At 40.6% G+C, this 12,050-nt stretch overlaps 1 protein-coding gene across 5 annotated transcripts in view; it reads left to right on the plus strand.

The window, feature by feature from the left end:
• The window catches only part of IFT81 (intraflagellar transport 81), a 184,251-nt gene that overhangs the window by 92,178 nt on the left and 80,023 nt on the right, over window positions 1–12,050 (plus strand). For 3 of the 5 annotated variants that reach the window (XM_039218976.1, XM_039218894.1, XM_039219054.1), the window contains 3 exons: window positions 9,595–9,753; window positions 10,279–10,382; window positions 10,935–11,115. In XM_039218976.1, coding sequence (XP_039074907.1) covers window positions 9,610–9,753; window positions 10,279–10,382; window positions 10,935–11,115 — 429 coding nt within the window. In that variant the 5' untranslated portion in view covers window positions 9,595–9,609. Of the gene's footprint in view, window positions 1–6,677; window positions 6,754–9,594; window positions 9,754–10,278; window positions 10,383–10,934; window positions 11,116–12,050 lie in introns of those variants that run through there. The other 2 variants (XM_039218817.1, XM_039219130.1) reach the window with 1 other exon arrangement.

Consider the following 12,050-nt stretch of genomic DNA (forward strand, 5'->3'; position numbering starts at 1 on the left):
CAGGGATGCCTGCTCCTTTGGCACGCTTTTGGGTTTAGCCAATGAGAGACCAGATGGCAGATCAGAGGGTGGAAGGAGTGAGGTCAAGACTGGCTGCATCTAATGGGTCCTCTTAGGCAACCTTCTCCATAGAGCTACTCACTCTGTCGGGCTTTTGGTGCCTGTTCCCTCCTATTGCTGAGTCAGCCTTAAGGCAGCAATGGCTGCCTTTGTTGTTGTTCTTCGTTAGTTTCCTAAACACTGCCCACACCTTTATAAATGGTCCTTTATTAAGCTCTCCTCAATTGCCCAGACCATGCCATCTTTATCCTGCTAGGAAGCTGACCGTTACAGAGATTAGCCATTTTACTCCACAGCTCAGATGTGCAAGAGGAAGGACATTATTTTATAATCAACTGAAATCCAAGTCTGAGATCCCATCAGACTTGGCATTTCCTTCTCACACACATCCTGGGTGGTGCCAAGTCCTTGGACTCTTCTGAGGGGGCAAAGCTTTGGAGAGCCACTTGCAATCTTCTGTTGCTGGCCCATCCTGATGACTGTTTGATCACCCACCCATCATCCCAGACTGCCTGCTCCTTTCAGGTTCAATAGCATCGATCGGTACTTCCATGTCAGGCCTGGGACAAGGAGTTTGGGCCACACCAGAAGCTACTGGATTCACAATGTGGCTTCCACAGGGTATTTCTCCCTTTTTAGGAGCTGCCCCAGGACGATCAACCTGTGATCCTTTCTCATTCTTTTGAGCATCTCTCTTCTCTCTCCTTACTTTGGAAGGAACTCTTCTCTCCATGGCCAGTGTAATCTCCCCCAAAGACTGAAGACCTTTACAAAAGGCAGGAAGTACAGCTTCTGATTTCAGCCTGCAAATCTCAAGGCAATGCATATTGTTTCCAGAGGAGGGGAAACAGAAGGAGTACGCACATGAATATTTTACTAAATTCCAACACATATGGGAAGCATTTCACATACAGTAAGCACTTAGTAAGTGATGACATGATTATTATTTGAGCCCAGTAAAAATGTTAGGTGCATCCTATATTTCAATCTATACTTGTACCCAAGGACTTAATAGGAATTGCATATTATTTGATTCTTCTACATTGCTCATTAATCTCCCCAAACCCATTAAAAAACTATTTTACAAAAATGTAGTACCAGGCACACATTTAACAAGACTTCTGGAATATCATCCATCCAGTTGAATATTTCACATATTATTTATCTTTTTACCCTTTAGAAAAGCACACTATGCTACTAAACATACCCACAAGATTAAATTGCCAGAGCCAAGACAATTTAGGATATATGCAAAACTCAATTCAGCTTTCTGTTTAAATTCAATTTCTTTCCTCTCCAAGTAACCTAGATGGCAACGGCATTAAATGGCAATTAATGGATAGCAGAATAACCCACTTCCAAATTTGTTCCTGTGTCTGGGTCATTTTTCCCAGTTTTGAAAGAATGAGCTAAAGCGGGCAGTGTGCAGAGGAGCCCCAGATGGGATAGCATCTTGAAAACTGGCATTCTCTGAATACTCATGCAGAATCCAGAAATATCTCATGGTCAGGATGAAAGGTCTAAATTTAATACCAAAAACAGAAAATTGGCTTAGCTTCCCTGTACTCTGCACAGGAAAATTCTTGTTTGGAAGTTCTGAAATGAGAGGGGCTGGAGGCATTATGTTCACAGGATCCTCAGATTTTCATGGAGACCTGGGAAGTCTGCTGATATCTCAAGGCCTCACTTGGCCCATGATGGAAGCTTGCACTGATGAAAGATGATTTGTTGGGAGGTAATCACGGAGAAGGTTTGCACTGATAAAGATACTCCCCACAATAAGTACAGGCTTATTTCTTCCTCTTCTGGTTTTGCTTACCCAGCTTTTGAGATTTAACCACCTTCCCTTGGGGTGCCTGGGTGGCTTGTTCAATTAAAAGGCCAACTCTTGATTTCAGCTCAGGTCATGATGACTTCACAGTTCATGAGATTGGGCCCCATGTCGGGCTCTGTACTGACAGCGTGGAGCCTGCTTAGGTTTCTCCTTCTCCTCTCTCTCTCTACTCCTCCCCTGCTGGCACATACATGCACATACACACTCTCTCTCAAATAAATAAATAAACTTAAAAAATATATTTAACCACCTTCACTGACTACCGTAGGAGACATCTGCTGTTCTTGTTTGCATTGGATCTCTCTCTCTGGTAACAGAAACCCCCTCTTCCATTTTTGGGAGTTGCCCTTACCTGACTCATCATCTATCAGAGTCATAGCAGTTGATTCAAGAATGGTCTGACACACTTGAGACGAGTGAAGAGTCAGCCGTAGGAATTTGCTGGAACTATTGGAGAAAAGATTCTACTTGTAGTGAGGTTGCTAGGCTGGATGAATGTAAACCTCTTGCTACTAGCAGCCCATTCAGAGGGAAGTGGAGATAAGACCCAGAGAAATGGAGAGAGAAAGAGTATCAAGATGACATCACTGACCAAATCAAGCCATACCTGAAGGTAGAATATCCTTGGACTTCAAAATTGCATGAAATAATGAGTCCCTCCTTATTTTAATCTTGTACCAAACTGGTTCTCGAAAAATAGACTTGACCAGGAGTGATATTTTCCCTCTCTGAATAACCAGAGCAGAGATTCACAACCATGGATAGCCTTGCAGTATCTACAGGGTTAAATAAGGGAGTCATAAGGGGCAGCTTCTAGTTTCTCTCACCTCCTTCACACCTGTCCCCACCCTCTTCTCCACTAGAAGCTGGTGAACTTTTAAAGCATACTTCCATGTAACAGCATCTTTATCAGAGGGTTTCAGGTGAGAAGCATATTGGGAATTTTAGTGCTTTGGTAGCAAGGGACAAGTAGGTTTCAACAACAGTTTATTGTTACAACCAAAAACTACTAAAGAATCCACATCTTGGGTTCTGTAGTCTACAACCGTACCTTATATAACCAGTCTTAGCACCCAAGAGGCTAAGATTAACAATAATTGAAAAGACAAACCCATGAATGAATGGCCACCCACCTCCCACTCACTCATGCCCTTGATGTACATACCCTGTTCATCTGACTTGGCCAATGGAAGTGCTTTATCTATGAGACACTGGAGGTATGTACATGGATGTTCATGGCACCATCGTTCATTATAGCCAAAGTGGAAACAATCCAAATGTCCACCAACTGAGGAACGGATGAACAATGGAATATTATTCTGGCCACAAAATTGAATGAGGTATTGATACATGCTACAACATGGATGAACCCTGAAAAAACAATACTAAGTGAAAGAAACCAGACACAAAGAGCCACCTACTTTATGATTCCTTTTATATGAAATGTCCAGAAAAGGTATATTCATAGAGAAGGAGAGCAGATTAGTGGTTGCCAGGGGCTGGGAGGTGATGGGGTTTTTGAAAATCTTGAACTAGGAGATGATGGCTAAAGGGTACAGGGTTTCTTTTTGAAGTGATGAAAATGTTCTGTGATTAGATAGTGGTGATGGTTGCACAACTTTGTAAGTATGCTAAAGCCATTGAATTGTACACTTTATTTTTATAATAATTTTTAAAAATTTGAGTATAGTTGACACACATTGTTAATATTGTTTTCAGGTATACAACATAGCGATTCAACTTTGCTGTATGTTATGTTATGCTTATAAGTGTAGCTACCATCTGTCACCATACGTCACTATTACAATGTCATTGACTATACTCTCTACACTGTGCCTTTTATTCCCAGGACGTAGTTATTCCTTAACTGGAAGCCTGTTTCTCCCACTCCCTTTCAACTCTTTTGCCCATCCCCTTACCCCCTTCCCTCTGGCAAGCACCAGTTTGTTCTCTGTTTTATAGGTATGACTTGACTTTTTGTTTGTTTATTCATTTGTTTTGTTTTTTAGATTCCACATATGAGTGAAATCGTATGGTATTTGTCTTTCTGAGTTATTTTGCTTAGCACTATACTGTCTAGGTCCATCCTTGTTGTCACAAGTGGCAAGATATTCCAGTGTGTGTGTGTGTGTGTGTGTGTGTGTGCGCGCGTGTGTATCTTCTTTATTCATTTGTTTATCAGTGGACACTTTGGTTGTTTCCACATGTTGGCTATTGTAAATAATGCTGCAATAAATATAGGGATGCATATATCTTTTCGAATTAGTGAGAATTATACACTTTAAATGGGTGAATTGGGGGTGTTTGTGTGGCTTAGTTGGTTAAGCATCCAAGTTCAGCTCAGGTCATGATCTTATGCTTGGGATTTCAAGCCCTGTATTGGGCTCTGCTGTCAGCACAGAACCCACTTCAGATCCTCTGTCTTCCTTTCTCTCTGCCCCTCCCCTGCTCTCTCTCTCTCTCAAAATAAATAAACTTAAAATAATAAATAAATAAAATACAGGCACCTGGGTGGCCTAGTTGGTTAAGCATCTGACTCTTGGTTTCAGCTCAGATCATGATCTCATGGTTCGTGGGTGTGAGCCCTGTGTTGGGCTTTGCACTGGCAGTGCAGAGCCTGCTTGGGATTCTCTGTCTCCCTCCCCAACTCATACTGTCTCTGTCTCTCTCAAAATAAACAAACAAAGAAATAAATAAAATGGGTGAATTGTATGTATGTGAATTATACTTTAATAAATCTATTTTTTTAGAATATAGAATCAGGATGAGGGTGGGAATCTTTCAGAAAGACTGTCTCATATAACTGGACTTCCCTTCAGCTATTAAAAATGTCTGGTATAGGGGCGCCTGGGTGGCACAGTCAGTTACGCATCCGACTTTGGTTCAGGTCATGGTCTTGTGGCTCATGAGTTCTAGCCCCACATCAGGCTCTTGTTGTCAGTTTGGAGCCCACTTCGGATCCTCTGTCTCCCTTTCTCTCTGCCCCTCCCCCACTCACACTTTGCACTTTCATCCTATCTCTCTCTCTCAAAAATAAGCATTAAAAATTATTAAAATGCTTTAAAAATGTCAAATATAGTTCAGCAAAGAGGCATCTTTGGAAGTTTACAAGGAAGACTCAACATAGCATCCAAAAGGGAAAAAAGTCTTCATGTGGGTGGCTTGACTTGGTATGTTATCAGCCTTGGGTGGTGTGGAATTATTGCTGAGAAGTTCCTGTTGGACTCTTCAATGAATCCATTCAAGGTTTTATCTTAAATGAATCAGTGGGTGGTAGTAAGCCTTCCTTTGGCTTGTAACTAGGCCCTATAGTTAGGCAGAGACCTAATAAGAGCTGGCTTCTCTATGTCTCTCTTTTCTTGCTTCAAGTTGGAATATAAGCTTCTCAGTGTATGGATCCCAGGAAGCATGCTAACTGGCCTCAAATTCTTGTGTTCCAAAGCAACCACAATAAGCATAAAATCCATTCAAGTTTGAGTGCAGAGTGGATTCCATTACTTACTTGAATTTACACAAGATTGCATTCTCATAACTGAAAAGTATAGTGTTTCTATAATAGCTGCAACACGCAGAGGAGGAACTAAAAACTACTCGATAAACCACTCTTCCCTTTCTATAGCCTACATCTGTAGACTCTATAGAAGGAGCAAATCTAACCATCTTTCTCTCTCTCTCTCTCTTTTTTTTTTTTTAAGTAGGGGGAAAAATGTCCTTAACTCTTCCAATGTCAGGCACTGTTGTAATCACTTTCCCTTTGCTAACTCCATCCTCACATCAGCCACTTGAGGAAGGGATTATTAGAGCCACATTTTATAGACAGATGAGGAAAGTTCCAAAAGGTGAAGCCACAAAAGGCCAGACCCAGACCCAGGTTTCAAATCCAGCTCGCTCAGAGAATCACCTAATACGCTCACCAGGATCAATTAATTATGCAATTCCCACGCAGAATCTTTTGTTTTTCCCAAAGTTATTTAAAGTATTTAATTTTTCAAGGTCTGAAGTGTTATCTTCTCCAACTCCTCGTGAGCATCTGTGAGCTGGGATGGGCCTTTGTTTTCCTCCAAGTGCCCCACAGGATGTCTCTGCTTGATAGTTCAATAATCAGAAGGCAGCCAGCAACGGATTCATCTTGCAATTTTCTGTTCCTTCTGCCCAAAAAAATATCCCCTTGCCCAACTGGCTAATTTTCACTGGTACTTAAACATCATTTTGACCGATGGAACCTTTCCTAAGAGTATCATCCCTTCAGCCCCAAATAAACTTGGAATACTTCATCGGGGTCCCCCCATCTTTGGGTCCTTTTGTGATGCCATTTATCATCGTATTATTGGAGTTGCCTTTAAATTGTCTCTATCCGCCCTTGAGGACGGGACCCTCATAGTTCCTGGCTTCCTTTGCATCCCCAGCAGCCAGCACAGAGCAAGGCATATAGGAGATGCCTAATATGGAATTTGTTTGTTTGTTTGTTTGTTTGTTTGTTTTATTTTGCTCTAAGACTGATCCTAAATCTGTAGCTGGATTTTTCCAAGATGTTTGAAAAGACGTGAGGAATTCAGTTTATTTCTTCTCATATTTTCCTTGCCACTTGACATCACGAAGTAATGTTCTCCACTCCTCACCCTGGCTCAGGACCCGTAAACCCACTTTGCAACGTGGGGAGGACACGCCACTCTTCCCGGCCGGGGACCTCGGCCCCGGCGCGCACCCGCGAGGGCTCGCGGAACCGGCTGGCCCACCCGCCGGAAGTGACGTAACGCCACGGCCTAGCAACCGTTGCCAAGGAGCTCGTCTCTAGGAACCCACTAGAGCCTGGATGCCTCCTGCGGGGGGGGAAAGTGGTTTCTTGAGGAGAATTTGAGGTAACCTCGCCAACCCGCGCTCGGAAACTCCCCTGAGCCCCCCAGAAGAAAAGAACTCCTCCTCCCCTCCCTTCCCAGTGCTGCAGCTCGCCGGTGGAGGGTCGCAGCCGTGAAGCCCTCAACGCGGGGGTCGGTGCTTGCCGGGCCTCGCGGGAGTCCAGGCCTCTCCCCCGAGGGTTGAGCGGTCGGGGAGCCCAGATTACCTCCATCGAGGTGCCTGGGTCCGATGTGGGGTCCCCTGTCCCGTTTCCCGAGCCCCGGGGGCGGGGGCGGGGAACACTATTTTTGGGACTCCTAAGAGGCTGCTGGTCTCGCGCTGGTGCCAGTCTGGGACCAGGGCAGTGTCGTTTCTGTCCCCAGTTGTGCCAGATAAACGCACGTCCTGGTTTTAATTCCACCCCCACCCCCACCCCCTTGGGCTCTTATGTGGGTAAGTGTTCGTGAATTAGTGTGGCGACTTTCCGCTGGCAGAAGGAGAGTAATTGCTTTTGCTAATTTTAGAGCTCAGAGCCCACTGGGCATAGGCAACCTACCTGTTCAGTACATCTTTGTCCTCAGCGGGTGACCATCTGAAAGCTGGTGGGCAACCGGGGGGGGGGACCCAACCACCTTCTTTTCCTCTCCTGGTAACATTGCACTCGTTTTTCCAAGTGATTTGTTTTTTCTGAAAGGGAAGAAAAAGTATATGTGTGTGTATATGTTATATATTATATATACATAATTTCTAAATCATTGAAATTAAATAAATATGTGTAGGAAGATTATGCCATGGATTTTTACCTAAAATACTTTTAACGGTGAAAAACTTGGGTCTCCAGTGTGGATTTTTACTTAATTTATGTAAGTTTTCCTTTTATGGATTGAAAGGCACCTCAAAATTTTAAACCTCATTGATATGAGGTTTCTATTGTCTTTTGACTTATTTTTAAACAATAATAATCTTTACCCATAGTTTTATCATAATTATGGAGAAATGATATCTTTACATTTGATGTTTTCCAATATCTAGCTCCACCCACGCAATTAAAAAGAATCTATTTTAGAGCAAAATGCAGGCAGCCCCAACTTTGATAAAATAGCATCTATTCATTTCATGCTTAAAAACTGTTAGAGAACATTGAAGTAGTTTTTTCTGTATTTCTTTTTTTAGCAGTTCATTTTTTTAATTCATTTTTTTAAATTGCTAGTTTAAAAAATTGCTTGCCTGCAAAATTTCTACCACTCCTTCCCCTACTAAACAAGTGATATCTTCATGCCGGAAACACTAGGAACCCTTGGTAAAGCCATTTTAGTTGTTAAATAATTAAATATTTAATCTTTTAAAAAGTTATGATCACCACCAACCTACTTATGCATATGCTTTTTATTTTTTGTTTTTTTTCTGGCCTTGGGCCTGTGGACACATTCATCCAGTCTATGGAAGAAGTCACTGTTTTGATGCAGTGGGTATTCACAGAAGGAATTAGGCACAGATATGTCCTCATGGGATTTATAGTTTAGTAAAGAAGGGAAGATGTACAAAAAAAATTAGCACAAAACAGAAAAGTAACTGTAAGAGAGCAGTGCAGATAAAGTGTGGTTAACTTGGAGGGCAGTACAGTGTTGCTCTGATACAGAATGTGGGAGATAGAGAATGACTTCCTGGAGGGACGTGCATTTGGAGGGCAGAGCTTGAAAGACTGTTAGGATTTGCACCTGTGGAGATCAGGCAAGGAACAGCCTTTCTAAGCAAGAAAACAGCATCAACTGAAGGCAGATGTGGAAAAACTAGGGGAGCAGTAACTATTTCAGTCCGGTGAAGTTTAAAAGAGTGAAAGGTAACAATTTGGAAATAAAGTCGGGAAAGTTAAATTGAGCTAGATCTTGAAGAGTCTCAAATTCCAAGAAATTTGGACTTTGTGAACAGTGAGAAGAATCATACAAGTGATTTGGAATAAGAGAAGTGGGGGCCAGAAACTTGAGGCTGTTACCTTATTGAAGGCACAGGAAACATAGGCCTGAATTATGCAAGGTTGGCAGAGTCGATGATGGGTGAAGAGTACTTGGTGGAGGAAACCAGAACAAAACCAAAGAGAGCATACCCAGGCTAAAGCTTGCTGCAGCATCCATTCAACTTCAGTTGGGTGTGGCTGTGCACAAATGTGTGGCCAGGGTTGCTAGATCTGATTTTGACAAGAAATTAGACAGCTGGATTTTAATGTAAAAAAAAATCTCCCAATTTTTAAACATGGGCTGCTATTTAAAATGAAATTAGAAGCATGTCTGTAACCTAACAATCTTTACCCCTGGATAGTTGTGGAGCTGAATGGAAGAGATGTTAATGTAGGTGGAATTTATCATGCATTTGTCCATATTAATTCAATGTTAACTCAGATGATTGCTATCATACTAGATAAATATACAAAAACATTCAGTATTGGGGCGCATGGGTGGCTCCGTTGGTTAAACATCTGTCTGGCTCAGGTCATGATTTCACGGTTCTTGGGTTCGAGCCCCGCATCGGGCTCTGTGCTGACAGCTCAGACCCTGGAGCCTGCTTCAGATTCTGTATCTCCCTCTCTCTCTGACCCTTCCCTGCTCACGCTGTCTCTTTCTCTCTCTCAGAAATAAATAAAACATTAAAAAATTTTTTTAAATTCGATTTTAATATTAACAGTATGTACTGTAACATTCATAATAAAGTCTTCATATTCTGATTTCTTTCAACAAAACAACCTTTTTCTTAGCATTTTGTGTACCATGTAGAATTATACTTTTCATGCCTACTTCCTATAAATTCAATACTGATTTTTTTCCAGAATGTTTATTACCAGTAATAAGGAATTTTATCTCTATTTTTAGTTATAAGACCTAATTATGAGCGATCAAATCAAATTCATTGTGGACAATCTCAATAAGGAGCCTTTTAGGAAGAACTATAATTTAATCACATTTGATTCCCTGGAGCCAATGCAACTATTGCAAATTCTAAATGATGTTCTGGCTGAGATTGACCCAAAGGTAAGAGTTTTCTCTTTCTTGTGATGAAAAGGGTAGCAGGAAAGCCAGTTTTGGCCTCTAAGTATCTATGAGTCTTGGGCAATTTATTTAACCTATGGGTCTTATTTTCCATGCCTGTAAAGTAAAAATAAATGATCTTTAAGGTTTCTCTACTAACTTAATAATTAAATTATCTACTTGTACCTTATTTAGAAATTACTTCTCTGCTTCAAACATAAACAGATTTGGTCTTGGAATTGAAAATGCTTTTACAAAAGGTTTTATTGTATTGCAAGTTAGCTCATGTTTCTTATACACTGGTCCTTCCACTGGATACTTTTTAAGCTTGACATTCTTAATACGAATCCTGATCTGACTTGTATGTACCCTCACTTGGTATCTGGGGGCTTCCATACTTAATCTGTTTTATGAAGAGTCCATTGTACCTGTTATGCTCTTGCCAAACAGCTTTGCCGGTGAGTTTAAGTATTGCTCTTTGTTAGACATACAACAATAATGCATTTTTTCAATTTCTTTATTTGTTAGCAAGTTGTTGATATCAGAGAGGAGATGCCAGAGCAGACAGCCAAAAGGATGTTGAGCCTCCTTGGTATCCTTAAATACAAACCTCCAGGAAATGCCACAGACATGTAAGAATCTGATCACGTGTTCCTTTCTTAAAGCTATGCTGTAATATCCAAACCTTCATAGTCTACAGTCAGAATTTCTGGGCTATACCTGGTCTCCTTTAGTTAATGGCTTTAGAATATCACCGAATTTCAAAATAATCTTGAACTTTAAATATTATTTTGTCATGGAGAAGTCTTAAGTGGGTCATTTTTTTCCCCTAATCAAAAAGGTCAGGCAAATCCACTATTCCATTTTATCACTTATCATTTATATGCCATCTTAGACAGAAACAATAACTTAAACCTGCCCACTCAATGAAGCATTAAGGCTGACTGTACCAATTTATGGTTCCAATACAACCTCCCCTGTAGTCCAGTGATATGCTAAAGGTCTAATTTTATGTTTATTGTTGATAATACAGAATGACTTTAGAATAGTCTTGGTTTAATTTTTTTAAGTAGTCATGGAAAACCATCAGGAAATTGTAAATTAGGTTTTGAGCTTTTATCTCTTTTCAAGGTTTCTTTATAAGGAGGGTAGTGCATGCACACATATTTATTTTCTTTTTATAGGAGTACCTTTCGTCAGGGTCTGGTGATTGGAAGTAAACCTGTAATTTATCCAGTGCTCCACTGGCTTCTTCAGAGGACTAATGAACTGAAGAAAAGAGCATATTTAGCTCGTTTTTTAATAAAACTTGAGGTACCAAATGAGTTTCTTCAGGATGAAACAGTGGCTGATACCAATAAACAGGTATACAATACACAAATGGCGTTTTTAAACTGTAATGGATGCCAACATGCACATGTTCAGATAATTGTTAATCTCTCTCTAGCTTACTTGCTTCTCTGTATGTACAACTGGCACCAAAAGGTTAAATAGTTATTAGTAATGTCCAAGTGCAATCGTGTATGAAAATATTGACTTTTGCACAGAAATGCCATTTCAGTGATAGGGGTATATACATAGAAAACAATCCTGAAATTAAGATTTTAGAATAATTTATTAAGAATTGTGGGTAGTACAATAAACTGTTTGTAAAAATAAAAAAAAAGTAAAAAAAAAATTGTGGGTAGCTAGGATTTTAGGTTTGGGATTGTAGAGTATTTTCCTGATCAGTTAGGTGACAATACAATTTGTCATCCAAATCAAAGAGAAGGGAACTATCAAAATAATTAGGCAAAGTTATAAATTGACACTGTCCCAGACAAATCAGGATATGTGTATAGGCAAAGAAGCTAGGCTTGAGATCTCAAAGGACTTCCCAGTTAGGCAGAAAGTAGAGAAAGGGCTAGGAGTTTGAAATTTCAGTGCACTTTCCTTCTAGAGTTTTAGGATATTGGGCTCTGGCTTTACATTCTTAAAGCTCTTGACTATTGAGGATTCTGGCTGATCTGGCTCTTAGTCCTGGGATTTCAAACCATAGTACTGATCAAAGACCATTGAAAGAGAGAATTCAAGTTTAAGATTTCAAAGGACTTTGATTTTTAAAAAGTGCCTCTGTTTAGCACTTTGTGCTTTTATTCTATACTATGTACATAGACTGATTGATTGTGCCAGTTTGTTGTGAATAGTTTGTCAATCTGTCTCTCCCAGCAGATTATGAGGTCTGTGAAGACAGGTATCCTGTTTTATCCATCTTTGTTTTCCTCCAGGGTTTTATAGAGTTGCCTCTATACAGTATGTAC

The sequence above is a fragment of the Hyaena hyaena genome, unplaced genomic scaffold (genome assembly GCF_003009895.1).
Source record: "Hyaena hyaena isolate Hyena2069 unplaced genomic scaffold, ASM300989v1 scaffold_0, whole genome shotgun sequence".
NCBI classification, from domain to species: Eukaryota; Metazoa; Chordata; class Mammalia; order Carnivora; family Hyaenidae; genus Hyaena; species Hyaena hyaena.